Raw genomic sequence first — 26,332 nt, 5'->3', positions numbered from 1 at the left:
TTTTCGAATGCACTAAAGATGAATAAAGAAGAAATACCAGCATGATTCACTGCAGGTAAGTCCTCTGTCTTGGAGTTGGATGTACTTTTTTTCCTCAGCATCTCCTTTTGACCTCTTCGCCTTGGTGCTCCCTGCTAATACAAAGCCAAGTCCACGTATCTTATTTAAACACTACTACAGAAATAAGGGGCTCTTGGGGTTTTTTTGAGGGGGAAAGGGGTTGTTTGTTTAGTTTGGTTTTTAAACACACTAAGAGCAGAGATACATTTGAAATACACCTAATATACTAACAGCACTTTCCAACACTGAAGATCTATGCCCTGAAGTTCAACGTGTGCGTAAGTTCTCCCTTAACCATTGAAGTTGTACAGTGGATGAAAGCCTTTCATAAGTAGAACAAAAGCATTTTATTCAAGAGATAAAAGAAAAGTTTTCCAGGGAAAAAGAAAAGCTTTTGATGCAACTACTGGTTAGGCTCAGCGTGAGCACAGGACTTGAATTAAAAGCCCTGAAAATTGCCAGCAAAACACAGAGGAGAATATGAGCTTTCCCAAGGCACCAACTAGCAGGACAGGGTAGAGGACATCATAGGGACAACCTGGTAGGACCCAATGAGATTTTTGCAGGTATTTGCATAGGGACCTCTAGTTCTTGGCATACACCCTAAAGCTGAACTCATCCCTCTTGGAGCAACACTTGCACCAGCTAAGTCAGATGTCACACCAATCATATCAATTCCTGCCTAATTTTCCATTTACCACAGGTAAATATTGTAGTTTTAGGACAACTTGTTTACGGCTCATGCAGTTGTTTCTTTGAAGTTTCACATGTGTTCCTAAGAGCTCCTTGTTTCCCCAGCCTCCAGCAGACCAGCACTGTCTCAGCAACATTTAGTAGGAAAATTTAGCCATCAGAATGTTTGATGAAATAGATAACAAGAACTTAGTTATTTCCCACGCATTTGTAAATATTTTCATAAGTAATGCTTTAAAATCTTAGACACCTAAGTGGAACATCCCTCCTTACCTTCTCTGTCTCATAGTCACTGCCACTACTTGCAGAAGACATGGGAAGCACTGTGAGTATAAAAAAGGTTAGCTGGTTACTGACAATGCAACTGCATGCCTTACCCAGTTAAGGTTTGCATCACAGCTAGAAAATCCTGGTTTGAGCTTAGATCGCTAGGTACCTAACAAGAGAAAATGTCACACTTGCATTAATCTTCCAACCCCCTTTCTAGTAAAGCTTCTAAATGATGCAAATGTATGCAACTCACTGCATCTCAAGCAGCTGCCAAAAAAGAGGCAAGCTCAGCAGCTTATCTGATGGTCTCCAAGCCCCCACTGGGGTAACACAGGCTAACAGTGGATTGAAAACAATTCCCAGGGGAATACAGTATAAAGTATAATTTCTTCCTCAACTCCCTTTTGCTTTTTCATCCCTACAGAAAGTAACAGCTACCTGAGCAAGGCTCATCTCCCATGAGATGGACAGAAACATTCCAACTCTTTCAGTACAATTTAGTTTCAATTTGGAGGTCCCAGAAGGTGGCACAGGCATGGGGGCACAGCCATGGGGGAAGTAAGCTGTTGGTCAGGCCTGCGCTATCCAGAGGTTATCAGATCTCATTTCGTAAATCAGAGGACATTTGGTCAGTCAGTAAATAAACAGAGGAGCAGGGTGCCACGGTCTCCAAAGTGCACAGTTTTTCATGGTTTACTTGCCACATCAATTGCGTTTCTGGAGAGACGGAGCGGAATGTTGTAGGGAGGAGGTATAGCAGCTCCAGAGACGATCATCCTCTTGCATTCAAGAGCACCAATACAGTCATCAGCTCAGCACCCACGGGCTCTTCAGCCCCATTATGCAGAGGGTTGCACCCACACAGACATTTACATGCCAAATTTCATCCCCGTACGTTAACTGAAGGGGATGGAACTCTAGTTCCTCAAGCACAGGAGTGCACAATGTGCCTCCACTACAGGGCACCCCTCACTGCTGGCCTGGAGAGCCTGTTCTTGCCTACTCAGTTCAGGACTCAGTCAAATCCTCCTCCTCAAATCATTGTCAGCCTTTTCCTTATCTTCAATATCATATGCCACACATAGCAAAGTGTCAACAGGGACCAAGCTTACCTTTTAATCTCCTTCTCACTCTCTGTCTTTTTCTGGTATAGTCAAGAGATTTTGTCAATGGCTGTTTCTGAGAGTCAAGGATCCAGCTCTTTTCACTCTGACCAGTGCTTGAGTTTTCATTGTTGCTTTCAGAGAAAAGATGTTTCCTGTAACTGGACTAAAGACACTATTAAGAGTAAGTCCTGCTCAGTGAGCTCCTTCCGTCCACACAGAAGCCCCCCAGCCACTCCCCTTTATTTACTACCAGATTATTCCATTTCTTCCTCCCCACAGTGCAACACCTGAGGTACTTTAAGCTGTGAAATCTGCCAAAATAGGAACAGTTAACTATCAAACCAGCAGTATAAACACACAAAGAGACAGGTGCTTGCCCTTTGCCAACACGGGGTTTACAGCATCCTGTGTCCTCGCCTCCCCTTCCCTCCTGCATTCAGATTAAAGCGCTCTCACAAGGAGGAAAGCCTTGGAATGCCCGAATTGCAGCCAAGAGCACAGCAGGAAATAAAAAAAAAAGGAACACAGACATTCACTCGTTAGTCTGGCAGTCCTGGTGCACCCTGAGTACTGCTTTCTGTAGCAACAAGCAGGGCATTTTGAGGCTGCCAGGATCATCATATTCCTTCACCCCAAGCCGGACAATCCTTAAACTTCAGCCTATTTAAGGGTGTAACAAATTCATACAGGTGGACACACAGAGCAATCAAAGATGACATGACCTACCAGCCTTCTCTCGACCTTGTTTGATTCCTCCTTCTTGTTTCCTGTTTCATAGTTCCTGCTAAATAACCCATTAAGACCCAAATTAGATGAGCAGATGCTGCAACAGCACATCACAGTAATGCAGAAGGGGTACAGCCAAATAACAATGGCAGGGCTCCTTAACAGATCAGCAGGAGGACCTAACTATTAATATGCAGTCATTAGCTAAGTATCTCTTTTTTGGTTGTTTTCTGAACGTAGAAAATCAGGGATACCTGAAATTCAGCATCTTTTAAAAGAAAAATTAGGCTACATACTGAGAGGTGGCAAATTCCTGGCAGCTTGCTGTAGCTGGAGGTGGCCAAGGAAAGGTGGAGGTTTTAAGCATTTTCTCAAAATTAAGTCAGTCATTCACACATACAATTAGGGAAGGGGGATGCTTAAGAGTTAGTCTTATTATTGTCAAAGTGGACAGGAGTCATTCTCTCTAGTAACTTTTAGATTCTCGAGTACTGTTTAAAATACTAGCGCCAACAGCATTCACAGGTAGTGTGGCAGCTATGAAAGGAACTCCTTTATTAGAAACACCACACAGCCTTTTTGATCCCAAAACAGTTTAACTGAGACAATTCATTCCTCTTCCACAGAGTAAAAGGCTCATAAATAGTGCATGTATAAATCCTCTACCTCTGATTTTGTGAAGAAACTTTTTGGCCAAGAATCTTTCCTTCGGCTTCAGCAACCTAAAACAGAAGCAGGTTCTGTCTCAAAGTTCAATTACCCATTAAAATAATCCACAAAATGAAAACATATTTGGACTCAAAAGGCCTAGAGAAGGAATGAATTACATATCCAGTATGGAAACTCAACTTTTTAATGGAGTGGGATTTGTAATTTGAAACAGCATCATAAGTTATAATAGAAAAACATTTGTCATTTTAAACGTAGTTGCTTTCTCTTTTCCTTGCTTTATGAATAATACTCATTTTAAGCAAGAACATCTTAAGAAATGTCATTTTAAGCACTAACGCCACTACTAACATGCGCAGCACCTGGACTACCTTTCAACGGGGCTGCTGGAACACTGGGCAGGGTACCATGAAGCCGGGGGTTATGCTGACACCCAGTGGCAGCAGCAAGGACTGGACACTGTGGCTGGTCATAACAGAAATCTCGAGTGCCCTGTCAAGCATCCATCATCTCTATATTAACAGGCAACAGTAACAGTACCTACACCAGGGAAGAGGCTGAAAGCCAAAGGGTTTGTACACAGGAAGCCATCAGGAGCAAGTTTTCAGCTTCCTGGGAAAACCCACACTGGTAAAGTTGCAAAGCAGAGTGACTAATTTTCATTCAAACTCTCTAACAGTCTGAAAATATAAGTTGAATTTCCAACGAAAGTTTTGCAATTACTGGCTTTAAACTAGAGATTCTCAATACGCTAAGCGTGGCTTGAAAAGGATTTGTCTCTTCCGGTTTATCCTAGGAGTATAAAGTGAAAGCAATTTGCTTTCAATACTTGGTAAAATACAAACAAAGGTTGAACTTCAATCACAAAAACTGAAGTCCACACAGCCTCATTCAAGCAACAGCTCAGATTCCCGTGTTTTATCGCGGTACCCACACACAACATTCAAGAAGTGATGAGCACTCCCCCTAATCCAAAACACATTTCCAGGTATTGCACAGTAGAGAAATACAGGAACCTCCGATTCCCATTTGTCTGTTTTGCTGTAACAGCACACCCATCCTAACTGTGTTCCTGCCAAAAGAGATATCCCCTGCTTCAAGTTATTGTACTAAGGTAACAGCTCAGCAGCTAAGAACATCTCCCAACTGTGATGACTTTACCTTTTCATGACTTGCAGAGTCTGAGTTCTCGAAGTCATATATTTCCTTCCTGCAAGACAATGTTAATGTGGCAGTGATATATAATCATGAAGAATTGCCCTATAGAACTTCACAAAGAAAATGGGGCATAATACGGTTTCCACCCCGCCCTCCCCCTTTATGAGCCCTGTTATACAGTAAATATTCAAATACTTAGGTCTAAAAAACTGTTTTCTCAGCTTCTGAAAACATACTGGTTCCTCTCCCACTTAGTCTCTATTGTTGTCTGTCTTGATTCTTACACTTTCTTCCAAGTATAAATTTTTAATTTTAAGAGAAATATTCAGAAGATATAAAGCAAGTTAGGCTGTCCCTCTTCATGTAGTTGACATTTTGCTCCCACATAACCAATAATAGTAGAAGGTAGAAAAAACATTAATGAAATTATAATTTCAGAGGTACTTAAGAGAAAAAAATCCATTTAATTCCCTTTTAAAAATTCTAATCACCTCTCTGTATGCATCCAGGCTTTGGTTTCTTGCCTTTCAACATTTAAAATTAACCTTTATTTCTTTCTCCAAATCGTAACTATTTAAAAAAAAAAAAATCCTACAATTATTGCTCAACACACAGTACACATTCCCCTTCTTAATGGGGAAACAGGAAAACGAAAGAACTGAGAGCTTCTCCTTAAAGCTCCCTGAAGGAAACGCTCGTTTTCAGATGAAACACTAGAGGGAGCAGAATGACAGAACTAAGAACTTTTCTTCCTCTACACTTCTACTCCTGTTTCACAACCAGTATGTGCTGTATCCAGTCATTTGATCTTAAAAGCCAGAGCCTGTAATAATGACGAAATTCTGCATTAATTCTCCCCAATTTTATTTACAGACAACAACAACAACAAAAAAAATCTAAACATTCTGTATTTTTTTAAGCTAAGGGTTATTAGACTGAAGCAGAACACACAAGGAAGCCCTGAAACAGTGAGAACTACAGCAGAAATCATCACCTAGAGTTAATTTGCTCTCCTGCCCAGTAGCAGACATTAACTTGCACACAACACTTGGCAGAGAGCTCAGCAGAGTGCAACAAGACAGTCTTCCAGTGCCAGAGACTGCATATAGTTCTCGAACTCTTGAGTGCTTCTGCCACAGTGCCACTAGCTTTGAATGCAAGTAGGCCAGTGCACGAGAGGGAAGGAAGGAGACAAACAGAGAAAGCCTATCCTGAAACTCTATGACACAGATTGTCAAAAATCTGGGACAATATCCCATAAAGCTTCGGTATTTGACTCATGACTCACTGAAGAGACTATGGTTGACTGAGGAAAAATGGTAAAGCCAGCATGGTGTAGTACCACAGAAGTGATGTAATTTTTGGCAGACTAAAGTCAGCTTATGAAGTCTTTATTGCTTTGGGGACACACAGGTTATGGCCTTGTTAGTCTCATGCTCGTTTTGCTATCTATTCTGTTCACACAGCCCACTCCCAAGGGTGCTCCCTGCCCCCAGTGGTGCTACTAATAGTCTAAAATCACCTGGTACCCTAGTCCGTGCATGGGCAGAGGGCTTGTGTGTCATACCTGTCTTCGGTCATCTGCTTGGTCAAACTTGTTTTTCTATTTCTCTTTTCCCTGGTAACAGCCTTCTGAAAAGAGAATGGTTACAGGATCTGAAAGTATGATAAGCAAAATCATGTTCTCATCCTAGAGCATGCTTAAAGCAGAGATAAGGAATGCCAGTAAACATCATTTCTCCTATCACAAGTCAGCCATCTCCATTCCCTGCTGTTCTTTCCTACCAGAAGTTAGAGTCCTGGAGCTGAAATTGGGGAGCCAAGGTGTGAAGATAAAGTAGTTCAGAAGCTTTGATTTCATCGCGCAGGGGACAAGCATTACAAAGCCTTTGAACCGTCAGTTTAAAAAATAGTTTAAATCTAAACCTAGTACCTAGAAACGTAAACCCAAGAACAACTCTAAAATGTTATTCTTTACACAAACTTAGTACCTATTCCAAATTAAAGTTATTGCTTTGGAAACTTAATTTCTTTTGTGCAGTGCATAGGTATTTTTTCATATACCTGGATAGATAGATATCTAGGCACGGAAAGATCGTTAGAGCTCAGATACAAAACTGAATAAACACATCTCTAGGCTTCCAAGACTCTCTTCCCTTCAGAAAGTAAATCTTTGCACTTGCTAACTCCACAGGGGTCTTGTGACATGTGAGTACATCCCACACAGGGCCAGGCTGGTTGCCCATATGCTGTGCTCTTGGACACAAGCACAGCACTGCCAAGGGATACATGCAACCAAATAAACTCATTTGAATTACTTGATTGGACCACATCAGAATAAGGTTGGCAGCCGTTGCTTCCACAACTCCACCAGAGCATCTCTTCCCTGCCGCACGTTTCCTCGCTCAGGCCCAGAGGCAAACATACCTTTGGTGTTGACTCCTTCATAGATTCTTCTTCTAGGGACTTCTCACTGGGGATAAGGGGACACGTGAGGGGAACTTAGTACTGAGAGGCTGTTCATTTAAAGCCCAAAGAATCAGTTTGCGAGGTACTAAGAAAAAGTTGTACCTATTAGCATCAAATCAGTGGTTTAAATTGCGCATAGTAGCTCTACAAAAGTCCAACTCATTAACTATAAGAAACGCTGTACTGAGAAGAACTGAAAAAAGGTATTAGTAATGCAAGGTGAACTCAAATTCACAGTTTTTCACAAAACTCACAGCCCTCATTACAGATAGCTACATATCTCTTGAGTTCCAGTTACAGGGCTGAAGTTAAACTCTGTAATAAAACTGTATGCTCATATTGTTTCAGATTAAATTGATGAGGGAGTAAAGTCACAAAGTAGCATCCAAGCTAGTAATCAAACATCCCCATTCTGCAACTCCAAAGTGCTGTAACTCTGTAATCAGCCTTGCTAGTCAGGGTGGCAAACCAGAATATTCTTTTCCATTTAATAATTGATAGAATAAATCTCAATCACAGGCATTAAAACACCAAGGGATGGAAAACATAAAAAGCAAATCCAGAAAAAAAGCACCATACAAGTTTTTGTCTGAGACGCTTACCTAGTCTTAGCTTTTGTCCTTGGAAATGGAGTTGCAGACTCTTTTGCTGAAGGAGGCAAGGAAACTACAGCTTCATCCTCTGGAGCTACTATTAAACACTATCTGCTTTTGCTGCAAGGCCCACAAAAGCAGACTCTTCACCATGTCACCTGGGTGACAACTGGTTCAGACTCAAGGAAATGAAGGGAGAGCCATGCCTGACCTGAGCCTTGGTTAGCATCCTCCACACCGGTCTGCTGGCTCACTGTAATCACGGTGACATCAGAGTTAACAGTTTTCTGCTCAGAGACATGAAACCATGAACAGAGCATGCATACGACCAATAAAGAAGTGGAGTTTGAGTAACAGAATTTCATTGCTAACCTATGGCAAAAGCTGTACGACAGATTCATCAGTAGCCAAGCAAAAACATTTTAGGTTGCATGTAAGGGGCTATATACTAAGCTTGTCACTAAGAGCATCCCACTAACTCCTTATAAGTGGGAGTAAAATATCTTCTGCATTTTAAAGCAGTTTTTCCAAAAGTATACCTCTGGAGACAAGTGTTCAGACTGACTTCACACTTATCTAAGGTGAAGTTTGAAAACATTGTCTGATCTGGGTACAAACTAGTTTTCTTTGAAAGCAGGTTTAACCACACCTATTAAAAAAAAGCAGGCTGGAGGAGAGAGGAAAAGGGGCACAAGGGCTGTTTCACCATATGCCAATCACTTACTGTTACAGTGTCTGTTAACTGCAGGCTCTGCTGAGAGGCCAAATTGTCTGACAGAGCTTCTGCATTTTCAGAGTTTGAAGGATCTTTCCTCCTCTGTGGGTCACTGGACTCTGGTATCACTGTAGAACAGCAACAGGGTGAGAATGTCATTACAGTAACTGAATACACACTCCTCACTCTTTCTATTCTTACACAATTGCATAAAAGTTTAACAGTACAGCTTATTAGGCAGAAACATCTCTAGTTCATGTTTAATTAAAAAAATAACACACACCTCCAAATTATCTAGTGCAGACTCAGTGCAATTCTAAATTAAGCGCATCTTCAGCCCACCTGTTCCTGAGCCCCTTGTACTGAATGAGGATGTAGAAGTTTGTCAACTTACTGGCACCTTGATTCTTTGCTCTGCAAGACATGGAGTGACCCTTTGTGTCTGGCTTAAGCAACAGACCAGAAAGACCTGCCATCACCTCTGTTTCCTTGCACTGAATCTCTACAGACAACTGCAAAAGCTGTTTCACTGAAGATAGACTACCTTTTGCCGTTGGCACTCCTACATTGCTCCAAGTAGTAATGCTCACTTTGTGCTGCTATGTATCCTTCACAGTAGACACTATCGAAGGAACTTCTCCCTCACCTACACCTCCATAATCTGAAGGACTTCAATTCTAGCTCACTTTAGGCAGCAAATGGCAAGAAATCGGTGGAACTACTACAGAAGTTACTGTCTCATATGGTGGAAGTAGCTCTTTTGGATGCTTACTAAAGGAATTTGAAGTGCACAGCAACTAAAGTGAAGTAAAAATTTGCTTTTAACACAATCACAGAAAGAATGCTATCTAACCTAATGGTTCTTCAAACTTGCAATTCATTTTCTGAGATGCTGAGCGGTAGCACTAGAAAAAGTTGCAAGTGTATTGTCTCAACAGATCTTTCCAGGTCTTCCGAGTAAGTTACACCACGAAATAATCCACACAAAATAAATGATCACTTTAAAAAAAAAAATTAAGTACAGCCAATTTTGCAGCAAGGGCATATCGCAGCCTTCAAAGAGAAAAGACCATATGCAGAAAAAGCCACCTCCTAAATAATTTGATACTGAAGTTGAACCCAGGAAGTGTTTCCTGCTTACAATCATTTTTCATCATGCGTGCCTCTTGCTTTTGTTAGCAGTTTTTCATAAAAATCGGGGTCACAGCTTTGGTGGAGACATAGAGAAGAACTTCAGGGCAGGATAGAGGAAAAGGAGGGGGCAACTTTCTCTACCGCTTGGGACAAGTGCTGGGCTTGGACTTCCATTTTGGGTTGGGCACTCAAGTGTGACATCTGTACTTTAAGCTCTGTGTTCTCTCAACATTTGTCACACTTGGAACAAAAGTAAACTCAGCCCAATGAGCCTAGAAGCAGACATACTGCAGATATTCATTGGCAGTATGGAAATGCCACCATTTAATTACAGAAAATTCAATGTCTCAAATTCAAAGAAGCACAAAGCATTGGCTGTAGGCAGGTAAGGAGATGGAAAATAAAGGCTATTCCAGGTGCAGCTAAGATCTTTTCCTGCCATAAGGTGCACAGCTACATTTGTATTTGGGGCAAACAAACAGCCCTGTGGCAGGGGGCATTCACGGCAGCACCCACAATGCCGCTGTGAATGGCAGCATGTCACCTCCTGCAGAGGGGACCTGTGCTATTGCTTATCTCTCTCTGTGCTTATGCATTTCTGCTCCCCCAGCTGAAATTCCATTACAGCCCCCAGCAACTCCAGGGCACTATCCACTCTGCGTGGAGTAACAAGAACAAAGTACACCTTTTACTATCACACCACACTGTCAGAAAGAAACAGAAGTCACCTCCCTGCAGGAAGCCTTGGTAGAGGCTGCCCCACCACATATGCACCCACTATGCAGGGGAGAGCACATTAAGTGCAAAGGTGCAAGCGCTAGTCGGAGGACTTGTGCTTCCATAGGCACAGAAACGCCACTGGCCCTTCTCTCATAGGCACACACACAGCACAGTGAAACCATGAACCATGCATGGAGCAAGCAAAGATAGATTGCTGCACCTGCAGGTAGAGAAACGCTACTACACACTTCGCATGTCAGAGGTCTGCCAACAGCAGAGATGTGCCTTGCCAGGCTAGCCACCAGCGTACCGATCCAGCCTCTGCGAGTGGTTCCCCTGCTCATGCAATCTCAGCAGCACGCGGCCATAGTGCCCCATCCTCACTCCCCAGGCTAGAGGGACTCGGCATTCACCATGAACACCAATTACCAAATTCACGAGGTAAGGACAGTAGAGGATGGAGGTGCCGATTTTTTTAATGTGGTTAACTGCAAGCTGTAGGCTACAACTGAAGATACTAATATTAAAATTGAACAGTTTGAATTTCATGAAATCGAATCATTAAAAACCCACCTGCTTCATTCTGCCCTGTTTGATTCCCAGCATGGACGGAATCCTCTTCTTCCACGTTTATCTGTTTATATGAATTAATCACATGTAAAAGCAACCTCAAAAAACATAGTGTTCATCAAGTAAACTCAGGCACTTAATAGCAAAAGTAACAGTTGTTAATCATTAGCAACAAATCATTGACAACTGGTTGGATGCTAGTTGAGTCAACCATTCAAAAATGTCTCAGCTCCTGCAAGGATAAGCAGCAGCCACTATACTGTAACTATTTACTGCCATGTAAGGTTCTCAGCCAACCCCATTATCTGTGGACTAAGTACATATATAAAAACCAAACCATATTAACATTTACAAAAAAATGCACAAATCCCCCATGTTTTTACATTAGCTTATAAAAAACTCGAGGCTTTAAAAGTACTCTCTTTTCAACCTGGAAGTATTATCTACAAAGTCAATCTAATATTTGTGTCTTGCAGCATCCCTTTTTCTTCTCCAGGCTTCCATGTCCCAATTTGCTCATCTGTGCAACGCAACACTTTGAGCTAACATAAGAACATGTATATACATCACATTATGCAATTAAATGTCAGACTACTTCCTACCTCATGAACTCAGGAAAAGTGATCATATTACACTGAATTGGTTAACAAACCCATTTCCATTTCTAAACCATTAATTTGAGTCCCTTGAAATTTTTCCTAAAGTCTATAATCTCTCTTCCAGGACAAAGTTGAAAACATCTATACAGCGAGTCACAAATCCTCAAAAGGAAGACAAATATGTAATAAACAGAAAAAGAACCCCTGAAACACCACTGTTTCTTATTGTATATCAAACAAATATAGTTTAGAAAGGAAAAAAACTCACATACTAAGCTTACCATCATTTTTTCATCTCCCAGGACCTTTCTAAGTATACTTAAAATTTCAAATTCAGCACTGAAAGATATTTTTATCTTTGTTGCTTCTGTTTGGTTAAAAGTAGCAGGAATCTTCATATAAATTTTAACAACGTTTTCTCCATCACCCTCTGTATAAAAACAAACAGTAAATTTGTTTCAGAGCAAGATATCCAGTACGTTACCCCTAAAATGTTTAGATAAGTATTTGGGATTTTTCAAACCAGTCTCTCTTACATCTTGCCCATACATTTCCAATTACTCTGTTCAGTCAATCCTTTCTCCATAAATCTAGACTATTATGCTATTCTCTAGCATATCCATAAACTGACCCCTCAACTTCTCCTGCTTGAGTAGCGGGGGTAGGTTATTGTGTTAGAAGGGCTCACAGACAGTCCAACAAGCAGAGTTGGTGTGACCAAAGAGCACAACAGGGAGCAGGGGGAAAGATGCAGGGACTCTGGGGGTGGCGAGATTCTAGGTTGGCCCCACCTGTCTTGTGGATCCACACGCAATAAGAGGATAATGCTAGTCAGAAAACCTTACCCTTCAGGCTGTAACTGCTGACTGCTTCTTTTGACAACCTCACAGAGTCCCAAAGAGCACCCTTTGAAAACAAAAGCCACCATATCAGAGGGGCTGAGCAAGAGCCTGATCTGTTAGGCAGCTAACCCAAGGCTGCCTGGGCTTTGCTGTTACCTCATCACTGTCCACATAGAATGTCACACTCTGGCTGCCGGTGTTGAAATCAATCCAGAACTCCTCCAGCCTCTCATCTGATGGCTTCTTCACCTGCAGAAGCATAACAGCAGCGCTGCTGCTAGCAGAAAAAAAATCCGCAACTGCTGTCTTGTTCTCAGTTTTCTTTAACAACGTAACACTGAAAAAAAGCTTCCCTAAGGGTGTACACATATGCTAGTCTACTGCTCACCCAATCATACCTACAGAGTCAGGCATCCATCTACATCAGTCAAGGGAAAGCCAATACACAAATGCTTACGTGTTTGTGGCAGGAAAGAGTTTGTGAAAGTCCTCTGTTTTTCTGAGCACTTGAAATAAGCAGAAGCAGTGGCAACTAGCTTCCATGGACTTGTTTTTAATTTGATACAACTATCAGGAATGGTGTCACAAACACATTTACTCAAAGCCCAGTAAAAGGATCTGCCAGATCTATAACCGTGACTGTGACCTCTCCTACACAGGCATTAGGCTAATCTTGTTTTCTGGCAGTCTGGGAGCAGCTCTGCTGCAGGAATCAGTTGTCCTGTCCTCCTATTTCTTTTTAGAGATCTTTCTTCTGTCATCACCATGAAGGTAAGCGCTGCCTCTATCATTTGGCTGATACAAAAGCAAAGTCAGCAGCAGTAAGCTGGGAGCTAAGCAACAAGCAAACAAACTTCCCAACTGAAATCGAAGGTTACACTCTACACTCCAGAAAATTAAGCTCTTTCATGAAAGACAGAAGAAAAAACATATCACAGAAAGAAATATTTAACAGTGGTAACACTGTAGGGAAGATGTCACAGACTTTTACCTCATTCATGTCAGCAAAAGCAGATATGCAAGGAAGTGAATAGACTCTGGAAGAAAAGCAGACTTCACATGACATTCAACATCAGTCTCTGATTTTTATGATAAAATCATTAAGATTAGTAACTAATCTTATTGATCAAAAGGAAAAAAAAAGAAAGAGTTAATAAATTCCTAGAAGTAAATTAAGCTCGGAGAAGCTTGCAGAATATTTTAAGAAATGTGTTGTCTTCATTGATTCTACTTTCAAAAGAATCACCATTAAAATGAACAAAATCTTTTTTAAGAACTTAATCATTCACATGGTATAAATAATACTTTTTTAGTAATATAACCTAAGTCAATTTACAATCCTAGTTTTTCCTCTCTGCAGTACTGAGAGCACCAGTTTAGTCTGTTGGTTCACAGCTTACCTCCTTCCATTATTCCCAAGCCTTTCATTTAGCCGGTTAAGAAATTTTCTGCAGTCCTTCAAGACAAATGACATCTATTAAAAAACAGGCTACATTTCCTTTGCAAAGAGTTATTCTGTTGGGTTGTGTAACCTCTACTCCAGCTATAAGCTTTTAACTAGCCAGTGTTATGACAAAGGCCACTGAGGAAGAAACACTCAAGTTGCTACAAATGGTTTGACCCAACTTATGGCCTGCAAGCCTCCAAACATAACCCAAACAAGCATTAACTTATGCTTGAGAAGTAAAACAACTTATTTTAACAATATGCCATTTTGTAGTTGCCAGATTTAAAAAAAACCATCATCCACAACTAGCTAAATAACTTTGTATATTCATAAAATCAATAGGAACTACTGATTTTTTGTAAGTAGGAACTTCTTACAAGGACATCATGGCTGAACTCAATCCAAACTAGCCCCTATACAGAGTTGTCAAGTATGTTGTTTTCAAAACAAGGGCCCTTACCGTCTCAAATTCTCTATCCTTGATCTCTTTGAAAGCTTCAGCAAGATAGTTATCTTCAAACCAGTGGTGAACAAGGTCATCCCTCCATTTTTTTGTCATTAACCTACAAAGTGCTTCTGAAAGGGCAACCTGAAGGTCATAATCTACATGGTAAAAATAAGCGCAGGATAAATATCCCCCCCCAGGCATAAAAGAGGGTTATAGCACTGCCACTCTTGAACTAATGTACTATACAATTGTATTAGTCAGCTAGCTTCAGTTTCACCTAGGAAAACGGCAAAGGGCAACAGCCAAATGTTAGTTCCAGGCATTCTCAGCTCCTCCTAGCTCAGCAAGATTGAGATGCAGAGCACTGCTAACCACAACACATGCACATCAGTAGATGTTCTTGGGGATCAGGGAGGGGATAAGAGCAAAGCCTCATCACTAACTCACTATAATCAAATTATATTTCACATGCCACAGTAGCAGTCTAGAAAGCGCTATTGCTAGGAGAAAAAAAAAGTGCTTCAGTCAAGAGTCTATAAACGTTAAGTAAACTTTGTCCCCATTGTGGCAAAGTTGTTAAAATCTATTTTTTAAAGACTACAAGTCAGCATTAGTTTGTAAACATGTAAAGGTGATCTAATTGCCTTCCCACACACATCAGTTAAGCTTTACTTAATAGTCAATACAAATTACTAATACTAACCAGAAAGAATATTGTTGCATCTAAAAATTTATTATTTTCTTAAAGTAACATCTGATTTTCCTCTCCAAAATCCAGCTCTTGACAAGGAAGTAATTTAAATCATAATTCATCTATAATAAGTAAGCAGATGAAGTAAAGCTGGAGAATCCCAGATTCATAAGAATAACCATTTAAATAATTCTTACCACCAACCTCCAGTATAGTTTTTGCAAGGTCTTTCCTGAAAGAACAGAATGCAATGAGTTAAGGTGGAAATAACTTTAACTCTTATTACAGGGAAGAAAGTGTTTTGCTACAGGATTTGGAGGGAAAACCACTTACGTGAGTAAGCACATCTCTTCAGACAGAGGAAATTTCTTTCTCTCCTCCCGTGGGACACCATCAAGTATAGAGTTGAGAGTTCTCAAAGCCTTTCCCCCCCACAGAAGAAGAGGCAGGAAAAAAAATAATTCAGTAACATTTTTCACATTTTTTGCATTCGACTACACATTTGTGTGTACACACATCTGCATTTTCTTCTCCTAGTAGGAGTCTTACCTCCTGCCGTAGAGCACAGCAAATATTTGCTTCTGTCACTAGATGCCCTAGTTCAGGTAAAAATAAATTCACAAGCTCCTTCTTACCTAGAAAAATAGTTCAAAAAAGTTTACAGCTAGAAATCAGCTGGTCTCCATATAAAAGATAGTTGGAGCAACTCAGGTTTGTGGTATTGAAGGAATAAAACAAATCCAGCTGGGAATTCATTTGAAAACAAAGCTTTCAACCATCCAATCCTAGACAGGAAAGGCAACAGACAAATCTGCAATATGCACCTTTTGACAGGGTCAACAAAGCAAATCACTAGAATATTAACCAGAAGACACTCATGCCCATTCTGTTTCCACTAGAATAAGCAGTAAGGATGAACAAGCTCCAGTTACCCAGCCCATAAGTATAATTTTTTTGGTTTTGTGACTTGTGAGCCTGGATGTCTGGGCACACGGATTCTTGCTTTTTCTGAAAACACCTGCTCCCCCTGTCCTAATGGAAAGCCAGCTGCAGCCACAGACAAAATCTTGCTGCAGAAACGAATGAGACAGACAGACAGACATCCCTCTGCTTACTTAGGATGGCTGAAAGAGTTATCGTGTTACTCTGTGAAGGTGTTTGACTTCAAGAAGGGAATAACATTTGAAGTCACTCATAATAAATGCACAAGAGCAGACTGCCTAGCCTCAAGTCCATTCAGAAGTGCCACATACTCTAACCAACTGGAATATTTAAACAAGATACCACAGCTAGATTATTTTTTCCAGCATATTCAAAACCATGAATGAACAACACTTCTGCATTGGAAGTGTTAGTGGACATTAATTGGAGGGATATTAGCAGGAGGATTTAAAGAAAACTTTGCAGAAAGGAGATAGAGAGGTGGAGGGGAGAAGAGAAAGGGGACAGAATTTAAGCAGAACTAAAAAGCGTGCTTCTAAGATGGAGATTCAGGATATCAAGGAATGAAAGGGGAAAAAAAAACACTGACCTTCATTAGTGCACTTGCAAATCAGCTGATGGAAAAAAGTAAAGGAAACTTTCATTAAAACACCACAAGCCAAGAGCAGCAGTCAAAAAGCTGAGGTGGCTATGCCCTCACTGTCACCCTTTTTAGGGGCTAAAATAGCATGAAAAAATGACTGCACCCATATCAGAAAAAGCAATGCCATCCAATAGAGCTATGTCACATATGGTCACCCTAATCATATAGGTTGGCATTACGCAGGAAGAGTAAAGGGAGCAAAGCACCCACTTCCTTTGGGGATTTCAGCAACACTCAACAGTACAGTGCCCTCAGGTTCCCTGGAAAGCCCACATTGTGGTATCACTTTGCTACTTTTGTTACACATATGGGCCTATGTAAAAACACATCTTATGTTTATATAATACAGTAGCAGATATCATAACACTCCTTAGATACCATATGTTAAAGTCACTTGAGGAAAAGTAAAATAAAACAAAAACTAAACCACAACACAAATCCACACTTCGCCCTCTACAGTCACATAGGGAAGAGATGGGCCGGAAAGAAAAAGGAATCAAATTTTGACAAATAAATAATTTACAGAATATTTCATAAGTTTTCTGCGTGGTTAGCATAGAAATAAGAAGATTTGATTTTGCTCAAATATCTTTTACCAACTCTCCTAAAAATCATGGAGTGGTTTGGGTCAGAAGGGACCTTAAGGATCATCTAGCTTCAAGCCCCATACTATGAGCAGGGACACAACCCACTGGATGAGGAAGACATACTGAAATAAGTTCTGACGCAAAAGTGACAGCTGGGGGAAATAAGCTAAAGGCAGGTTGCTTGGGGTTTGGTCATTTATTTTTTTTAACCAAACTGCATCAGAGCTTTCTCTGCAAAAACAAACACTTGGCATTGTGTAAATGCAGCCTCACAGCAATTACTCCAGGTGCATCAAACCTCAGCCTAATGCCAGTACAGAGCAGTCTCCTGGGCACTGCCCATCCCCACCACATGAGCTTCATCCCAGGCTCAATCCTAGAACATAAAATCTGCTTAACTAGTAATTTTTTAACAGAAAAATGTTTGGGTTTTTTTTTTTTTCTGTAAAGAAAAGATGGCTTTCTTATCCAATTAAGGGAACCCTTCTGTCCTCTTAATGCATGTACATACCAAAGCAGAGTCAAAGAAGTCTTCAAGAAGTGGCATCAAAAACTTATTCTCATTTGGGTCGATGACAATCACAAAAGCTCTTGCCCTTTCAAACCAAGACACCAGGTAAAAGTAAAAAAAAAAAAAAAATAGTTAAAACCTGGGAAGAAGGGCAAATAACCCTTAAACTAGATATATCTACAGGAAATCTGACACATGCAAACAGATTTTTTTAGCCCTTGAGTTTTAGATTCACATGCAGGATCAAAAGCTAAACAGCATTAAGAAGCTTGAATTCTGCTATGAGGACATGAAAAGTGCCACCTTCATACCCACTCAGTGAGATTTATCTCCCACCCCCCCTTTCCCTCCACAGCCCTTCTTTTGTCCTCCTTTCACATCTCAAGGCATCCACTCTTGGTAATCAGGACCTCCTTGACATAATGCACGGTGCATCATAACTCCCATGGAGTTCTATAGAGGATATTAACTTACAGGAAAATTATGTTTTAAAAAGCTTGATGAATTTTTAAAAGTCAGTAATTTCAATACCTTATCTTACTAAACATACTGCATTGCACCACGCCCACACACCTATGGCTAATAGAAGTCTATGCTTCACTGGAGAAGAGAAGTCAGATTGGTGAAACCTTATTAATAATCTCTCCATACAAGAATTTTGAGCAACTGTATCCCTGAAAAGCATAATTATGAGGCAGGATTTCAACATTTTGGACTGAGGAGTCCTCACTTCTAGTAGTAAAATTACATTTTGCTGGAAAAATTGAAGTGTATTTAGAAATCCTACATCATTTCACAGATGGGATGTATAAAAACTCACCCTCTTCTTCCATTATCAGCTTAAGAAAAGCCACAAACCCTTTAAGTCAGGTAATAAGTGAAGACATTATATTGACCACTGTACTGAAATCAATGCATTGAAAGTAAACATTTTTCCCACTGGGCTGATGCAACATATTAAAAAAATTCTATGTGGCTGACAAGCTATCCTCTAGTTCCCACTTGATGCAAGAAACCTTAAATCACATTAGTAACTTGTATACAGCATTATACTCATCTTTTCTACCAGTCCTTGTTCAATAAACAAACTTGTCCCTTTGTGATGATCACTTTTTAAGTAGAGCTGAATACTTTTCAGCAGCAGGGAGACATTCTGGAATTCATTCTTGTCCAGCTCCTACAGAAACACAGAACACTGTGCTTCATTACTCTGATAATCATAGAGCTGGTAGAGATGGTTAAGGTTATTTATGGTACTCACCTTTCTTAGTGCTTTGTCAAGCTGGTTGATGAGAGACTTGCTGTATGTCTGGGAAGGCTCTACTTCTCTCTCTTGAAGCAGTTCACTTATTTTCTGAAATCCCTTCCCCTTAAAAGCATCAGCAAGAAGCGATTCAAGCTGCAGATGAAGGAGTAGCAAACAACCAGTGAGTAAAATAAGAGGGCATTTGAATTATTGCAACATCAATTACAGGAAAATACTTGTAGTGCTACTTTAAAAACTGTAGGCTTTTTGTTTATTTGATTTTACTTGTCTCTCTGCTTTTATTTTGCTGTTACACCTGAAGGTAAACATCAGTCTTAATTTCCAAAACAGACAAGACCTTTGAAACTTACTACTCTTAAAAGGATACTGAAAAAGGAAAAAAGCAGCTCCTTTAGCACTTAGTTTGTGATTCTTACCATTTCCACGACTATTACATTTATTCCTGCTTACTAGTGAAAACATTAAGGGGTTTGCTGCTCTTCCTACATTACATTAAATTATTAAAATTCTAGGTCATGCCACATCCACTTAGAATATGCACATTCAAACATATATATATATATATATATATATACATATATAAAACTATTCGTAAGATAAAGCCAAGGATGCACTTAATAGATATTCACATAGTCTTCTGCTCTGGCTGCCACATGTTCATTCATCCCTTTAATCCGTTCTTCACCTTTTTCTTCCTTTAAAAGGAAAGAGAAAGAAAAAACACAGAATAAAGCACTTCTGCCCAGAAAACGAAAACCATTTTCTCACCTCATTTCTCCTAAAGGGCAGGTTTTCCTTCCTCGTTTCTAAAGAGGGAAAAGCCAGGAAAGGGTAACTGAAGAAAGTTTCAAATCCACCTCACAACTCTAAACCCGAGGTTTGGGGAAAGCACAACTCCAAGACCAAGAAGCCATAGCAAATCCCGACAGCTATCCCCTGGGGGCCATCACCCTGTACGTCCATCGATCTACCCCATCCCACAGCTAGTCCCCACCACAAGGAGTGGGGTTTACGTGTACCATGGCACTGGAGCGGCAGGACGTCAGAGGAGAAGGCTCCGGGCTGCTTCACCCACAACTCTTGCAGGACCACAGCCAACTTTTGCTGGATAAACACACGTTTGGGGTAAAAGGGGAGATGCTCAGCAGTGTTCCTCACCACTCCTGCCACTCTCCTTTCTTCAGCGAACCTAACTGCGTCCCTTAGCTCTAGTAGCAAGGGAAAAGAAGGAGGGGGGAAAGTCAGTTTTCTCACCTGCAGTAAAAGGCTGCACCTGTGCTGCAGGCTGGGAAGGACCCCTCCACACACAGGTGATGGTGTTCCACTCTCTGTCCCTGCAGGTGGGTGCGAAAGTGGAGCCCAAAGCCCCCACCGGGCTGCTCTTTGTCAGGTGGGAGGGCACAGCCAGTGTTCTCAGGTGCAGGCTGAGAATTTTTATTTTGCAAAAGGGTAAAGTTCAGGAAATGTTTAGGAAGAAGGGAATGGAAAAAAATCCAAAAACCTTGCAAATAGGTGGGATTATTTAAAGGGTTATAGCAGCATTAGGTGTTCCACAATTCCCTCTCCATTGTATTATGTATACTTTAGGGGTTTTTCTCTTTATTTAGAATCACAGAATGTACTGAGTTGGAAGTAACCCCCAGGGATCACCAAGTCCAACTCCTGCCCCTGCATAGAACAACTCCAACGTTCACACCGTGTGTCTGACAGCATTGTCCAAACATTTCACACACATACACACACATATCCTGAAGGTCCATTAGCTATTTCTTCCCCAAATAAGCGTACAGGATGTTATCTCTAATTTCCTAATAATCTAAAATATGCTGATCAATAAAATGGCACTGGCTCTAGTTTTGTATTTTAACCCTCGAGATGCAGAGCACAGCATGAAGAGAGAAAACGCTTAACAACACTTAATGTGCATCTAAATCTAAAGACCAGGTGTAGGCATGCGTTTAAGGAAAAGCAGGTTATTTGTACAGTCCCCTTAACTCTGTCCAGGGGCTTTTCAAGCCCGCAACTTATTGGAAATTAAACATTATAGGGCACCCATAGGGGCAGAGCCGCGCCTGCTGCTGCCGGATCAGACTTCCAGACCACGCTCAAATTTGCAGAGGTCACATCCCCTCCGTGCTGGGCGGGGGGGATTCGAGCAAGACCCCCTGAGCATCCCTCCACCTTTAGGGGAGCGCAGCAGAGCCCGCTTAGGGGGCAGAACCCTGCCCACCCGGGATGGGGTGGTGCCTGCGGGGCTGGCTGGGAGCTGCCCCCACCCGGGGACGTCCCTACCGCATAGAAAAAGCAGGAGTCGAGGGCCACCACTGCCCCCCGCTATGAAGCTCACCTGGGACATCAACGACCCCAAGCTGCCGCAGGTATCGGGCAGGGCGAGGGGCTGCAGGGGAGTGCGGTAGAAGATGCTGGGCCAGCTGGATAGGGATACCAGGGGCAAAACCTTCCCTCTGGGCAAAGATGGTTTACTTTTCCTGCACCTTTTCAAATATAATTAGATGAATCTTGATGGGCTGTGAGTCCATGGGCTGCAAGTCTTTACAAAATGACTTGTAATTGAAATATGGATTTGATGCATAGCTTTGGCCAGCTGCGTGTGAACTCCTAAAACTATCTTCAGCCTCATTGTTCAGCTAGTTTTGCTCTTCCTTCTTTAACGAAATGTGAAAAATAAGCTTGGATTTAATATTTTTCTGCTAATATAATTAAAGCTACCTAAGTTTTTGGTCTTTTGATGTGACATTTGATTGTCAATGAGTGTTCCGTTTTTTTTTTCTAGTTGTGAGCTTCAAATGCATTGTTAATTCCCAACTTTTTTTTTCATTTTAGAATTTACATGATTTTACAGAGCCCATGCAATTACAGAATGGCTTAACACTGTAAATGCTGGCAATTTACTTGCTTTCAGGTAGATCTCAGGATTGCTTATAAATGAGTTTTGCAGGGACATTTCCTTGCACTATATAGAGTTTAAGATCTTAGTAATTCTTTAATTGTCCTGTTAATTACATTTTAGTAAGGAACTCCAGAAAGCTAGCAACATCCCAAATTGAAATGTTCTTTCTCCAAACTACTATACATATATTGGAAGTATATCTGCAATGCCAATTTATTTTTATTTTTTGGTAGAAGCCTTATTCACCTTACATTATATGAACTTTAAGATAACATTCCTTACTTAAAACTTCTAGTTTCCAGCTATAGATGCACAAACCCACAAGAAGAACTTAATAGCAAATATGTGCAGGATAGCTTCTGTCCTGTCTGGCCACATCAATAGTAGACCACTCACTATGTTCTAATAACTAGGCTGATCTTTTATGGCTGGGTAGCTGGAAAGAGGCATCTGTGACAACAAACCATGTTATTATGGAACATGTTGCAAAAGAGGAAAGGATCCCAACTTTCTTTTGAAACATGGAAGCTCAGACTCCCTTTCCCTTTTTATGGAGCATTTTTGAATAAGCTATTCTGTCAATAATTATTTTTTTTGCTGCTTGGGTGGTCATAGAAAAGACCCTTTTTCCTCATTATGTATTTTGTAACAGGTCAAAACCATCAGGTTGCAATATCCTGCTAATAATCTTTTGCTCTCCTCCTTGCTGTCTTGCTCTCTCAACCCTGTTTGCCCTGCTGCAGGAGCCCAAGCACTTTGATGCCTTCCAGGAATGGCCCGACGGCTACGTGCGGTTCATCTACTCCAGCGAGGAAAAGAACGCACAGAGACACCTCAGTGGTTGGGCCATGCGCAACACCAACAACCACAACTGCCAGATCCTCAAGAAGTCCTGTCTAGGGGTGGTGGTGTGTGCTAGGAGCTGCACTCTGCCCAGTGGAGCCAGGCTGCAGCTTCGCCCTGCCATATGTGACAAGGCTCGGCAAAAGCAACAAAGTGAGAGGGACCCAACTTCTTTCAGCTGGGCTTGATTTCTAAACTGGAATCACCCTTACCTGGCACACAGACTAAGACATAATTGCAAAAAGTGCGATGAATATATTTAGTTCTAAATTTCATCAACATCTGCCTGTATATACTTAGGGGGAAATGGATCTACAACCCTTTAACTCATTAGCATTTATATCAAGTATGCAATTTAACTCCGTACCATGTAGTTATGCTTGGTAGTCTATGTTGTTTCCTTGAACATCATGCTTTAATCTGAATTTCAGTGAAGGCTGATAATATTGCTCTTGAGCTGTGTTTATTTTCAGAGGACACTCTCACTTTTAACCAGTGACCGCAGTAGTTTCTTCATCTCTTCACAGAGAAAGCCTGCCCAAACTGTAACTCAGCCCTTGAGCTGATTCCTTGCCGAGGACACAGTGGCTATCCAGTCACTAACTTCTGGAGGCTTGATGGCAAAGCAATATTTTTCCAGGTAAAAAGAATGCATACACATGCATGCACACACATACAATAATTATATCTACACAAAAATTATATTTGTACACAAAAAAAAATACGTCTATGTATAGAAGGAGAGATTTCTTTCCTTCTCTCCTTTTTTCCTTTTTTGTTTTGTTTTGTTTCAGGTTATTTTCTGTAACAGTGAGCATGGTGAGCATGATGGAGCTCTGGTCCGTGACTGAATTCCTCTATAGTACAAACATGGCAAGAACAAATAAAACAATAACACTTGGCTGTCTTTTTTTTAAAGAATTTTTTGAGGATAAACTGGGTTCAATTATAGATGATTGAAATTCTCCTGTTTAGATTACACAAATATGAACACAAAGGTTGTCCTGCACCTTGGTGTGTCTGACAACTGTATCTCGCCAAGCACCTAATATTTATTTCCTATTAAAATAAAATAAATGGAGAAGGGAAAGCCTTACTTAAATTGCACAAGTTGAAATGTGAAAATTCTGCTTCATGTGAAATTAACTTCTAAATTTTAAGAAGATTTTAGAACTTGCTTGAAAAAAAGAAATTTAGAAATCTAAAATTTTAAAGTTCATGTTGATTCGTTCCTATTTTGCAACTTTAGAACAAAAAATTCACAAAAAGCTTCTGTGAGATTACATTCTCTGCTGGATGATTTTATTTTTTTTTTCACCTGACCCTCACTGCAATGAATCCTGTTCTTCAGGCAGTAAATGGAAGGAAACTGGCCTCATTCCAGTAGTACTGGCAGTGGTAAGCAAAAGCTGAAAATTTTTACCATCAAAAGTTGATAAATCCTCACTTAGAAGTTAATTTCTACTCGAGAAGGGACAGCATTTTAAAAGAAATTTTAGGAGTCATACATTGTGTTAGGGACTAAATGGAGGTCCCATTTAGAGAAATGTAATATATAAGGAAATGTAGAATTTATTGTTTTGTCATATATCAATATAACTTTGGATACATAGATCTGCATATCCACAGATGTTTCAGTAGCAGAGCTTCTTTGGATGGCTTTACAGGGTATACTTTTCTTTCAAGGAAGTGTTCGCTATTTTTAGAGTAGAGAATATTTGTCATCTGGTGGTGTGAAACATCTTTAAAACCTATTTATGCTGGTTTTGTGATGGCTGTTATAAAGCAGAACTGAGATCCCGGACTGCAGAAAATCAACAAAACTAAACTTACACTTTTTTTTTCTTGGTTCTAATCAGCTACTCCTGAATGTCACAAACATAGGTAACACCTTTGCTCCTTCATCATCCAGCCTTGCAACTCTGTAGTCCTTACTGACTTCTCCCTCACTTTTTTTTTTCTTCTAGCCACCTGCAAATCATTATTTTATTTATTTTTAAATTTAACACCTTCTTGTTGTTTAGTTTCTCCTGCCCTTCCTCTTGTCCCAAAACACAGACCACGCTGTGGCTACCTCTGATTCTACTGTTGCGTTTTCTCTCCTCTTATCCCCTTCCAGTTCACATCTAACTGATTGTAAAACCCAATTTAGGCTAAAGGAGTCCATGACCACCCCAGGCCAGAAAGCAAATTGGAGGCAGAGGCAAGAAGAAGTGCAATTAAGAAGCAAATGTCCTTTTCTCACCATTCCCAGAAAAGGAGACCTCAAAATTCAGAGGTAAGTCGAGAATCTTTTTTAGTCAATTAAGAAGGTGTCATAAGCATGTACTAGGGATCCCAGGGCAAAGTAAAGCTTTACACCACACTACATCTCTTTATTTGAGGCTGAAATGAGCAATATCACAAGTGGTAAGACATAACTTGTATGAACAGTATCAGTTTCTGAATCTCAAAGATGTACTTGTCCTTGTCAGGCAGGAAGGTACCATGACAGCAGTGGTTACACCAATAGCCTACAGAATCTGCCCTGCATGGATGGCCCAGAAAGGGTTGGTATCGTCACGGACACCAATTTTTCAGTTCCAACCCAGTCTTACTCTCCACTGCAAAATGCTGACCTATACAAAGCATCTTACGATTCAGCCAGCTTCCAAGAGGATCAGCTATCTCCATATCCAAAGTGCCCCAATCCAAGGATCTACATGCCCAGGCCATGCAGCTATGAGTTTGGAGTTCCTACCTTTATAAGCACCAGCCCTTACCCAGCATTTTATAAAGATCTGACAAGTCCTGCCATTGATACCGACCCCCTTGGTTTAAATGGATCTCACTACAATGCTGTGACTTCCCATGATATGAGTTTTGATAACCCTGGCAGACATTATGGACTGAAAGCAGCTTGGGGGAAAACTGGCAGCGGAGACCAGAGTGACTATGGACAGATGCAAACGAGCACTACCCACCCTTACTATGGTGGAGATTACCCCTGCAGGTACGGTCCCAGCCCCTCTCCAATAGCTCCACCACTGCAAACAGTCATCACAACCACCACCAAGGTGTCCTACCAGGCCTACAAGCCATCCACGCTGAAATACAGTGACAACCTCTGCAATATGAAAAATCTTCAGAGCTACACCCATGTGGCAGAAAATGTGACAGGTGCGATCTATTCAGGAATGAAGATTCAGGAGGATTTTGGGATGATGAAGTCAGCATTGCTCTACCAGCATGACACAGTCCCCACAAAGTCTGAACCAACGGAGAGTGTGGAGACCTACCGGTATGGGCCACTGCTGGGGAACAGCTATGCTGAGCATGAAGGCGAGACTCTAAGGTTTGAGAGTGTTGAGTATTGACTAAATGTTGCCTAAATGGTCCATACACATATATAGGAAAATACATTCTTGTGCTGCCTATGTGTGTGCTAAGCCCAGTGGTTTGTGATTTGAGGACAGGTCAGGAAGCAGTATGTCACAACAGCTTACCCCCGAAAAGTGCCTTTCTGGGTTTGTGCTGCATGAAGCATATTTCACAGAAATTTTCAAACCAATCTCACCTAATGTCTAAAATAACACAAGGATCTGAGTCCCAGACATGCCTGGGAGAAGGCAACATGGAGGCACAGCACCACTGGAAGTCAACAGCCTCCTCTGATGAAGGGTGCGATCTGCTTGTAGTCACTACTCCTGCCAGATGCATCCAGCTTTGAGAGAAAACG

General features: G+C 41.0%; 3 protein-coding genes across 3 annotated transcripts in view; 1 reads left to right on the top strand and 2 right to left on the bottom strand.

Moving 5' to 3' along the window:
* The window catches only part of LOC128851283 (synaptonemal complex protein 2-like), a 28,438-nt gene extending 10,740 nt beyond the window's left edge, over positions 1-17,698 (bottom strand). The window contains exons 1-23 of the mRNA XM_054059129.1: positions 17,594-17,698; positions 16,442-16,466; positions 15,460-15,545; positions 15,244-15,332; positions 15,108-15,142; positions 14,232-14,374; positions 13,725-13,780; positions 13,316-13,361; positions 12,481-12,573; positions 12,328-12,388; positions 11,764-11,912; positions 10,887-10,947; positions 8,469-8,587; positions 7,956-8,031; positions 7,754-7,799; positions 7,110-7,155; positions 6,250-6,314; positions 4,686-4,734; positions 3,522-3,577; positions 2,856-2,913; positions 2,136-2,292; positions 1,027-1,076; positions 38-134 (exon numbers count right to left, since the gene is read on the bottom strand). Coding sequence (XP_053915104.1) covers positions 38-134; positions 1,027-1,076; positions 2,136-2,292; positions 2,856-2,913; positions 3,522-3,577; positions 4,686-4,734; positions 6,250-6,314; positions 7,110-7,155; positions 7,754-7,799; positions 7,956-8,031; positions 8,469-8,587; positions 10,887-10,947; positions 11,764-11,912; positions 12,328-12,388; positions 12,481-12,573; positions 13,316-13,361; positions 13,725-13,780; positions 14,232-14,374; positions 15,108-15,142; positions 15,244-15,332; positions 15,460-15,545; positions 16,442-16,466; positions 17,594-17,629 — 1,699 coding nt within the window. The 5' untranslated portion in view covers positions 17,630-17,698. The remainder of the gene's footprint in view (positions 1-37; positions 135-1,026; positions 1,077-2,135; positions 2,293-2,855; positions 2,914-3,521; positions 3,578-4,685; positions 4,735-6,249; positions 6,315-7,109; positions 7,156-7,753; positions 7,800-7,955; positions 8,032-8,468; positions 8,588-10,886; positions 10,948-11,763; positions 11,913-12,327; positions 12,389-12,480; positions 12,574-13,315; positions 13,362-13,724; positions 13,781-14,231; positions 14,375-15,107; positions 15,143-15,243; positions 15,333-15,459; positions 15,546-16,441; positions 16,467-17,593) is intronic.
* Positions 17,699-18,620: 922 nt separating this feature from the next.
* Positions 18,621-19,823, bottom strand: LOC128851155 (synaptonemal complex protein 2-like). Its single transcript, XM_054057880.1, has 4 exons — positions 19,818-19,823; positions 19,490-19,555; positions 18,855-18,992; positions 18,621-18,770 (listed from the first exon to the last, which is right to left on the bottom strand). The coding sequence occupies exons 1-4, from the start codon at positions 19,821-19,823 to the stop codon at positions 18,621-18,623; spliced, it is 360 nt and encodes a 119-aa protein (XP_053913855.1).
* Positions 19,824-21,192: 1,369 nt separating this feature from the next.
* GCM2 (glial cells missing transcription factor 2) lies at positions 21,193-26,304 on the top strand. The gene is made up of 5 exons (XM_009564136.2): positions 21,193-21,238; positions 22,515-22,767; positions 23,142-23,254; positions 24,767-24,892; positions 25,089-26,304. The coding sequence occupies exons 1-5, from the start codon at positions 21,197-21,199 to the stop codon at positions 25,968-25,970; spliced, it is 1,416 nt and encodes a 471-aa protein (XP_009562431.2). The 5' UTR covers positions 21,193-21,196; the 3' UTR covers positions 25,971-26,304.
* Positions 26,305-26,332: the final 28 nt, after the last annotated feature.

This window comes from Cuculus canorus, chromosome 2 (assembly GCF_017976375.1).
Source record: "Cuculus canorus isolate bCucCan1 chromosome 2, bCucCan1.pri, whole genome shotgun sequence".
Taxonomy (NCBI): domain Eukaryota; kingdom Metazoa; phylum Chordata; class Aves; order Cuculiformes; family Cuculidae; genus Cuculus; species Cuculus canorus.
Note: the sequence above shows the minus strand (reverse complement) of the source record. Positions and strands in the feature narration are given on the sequence as shown.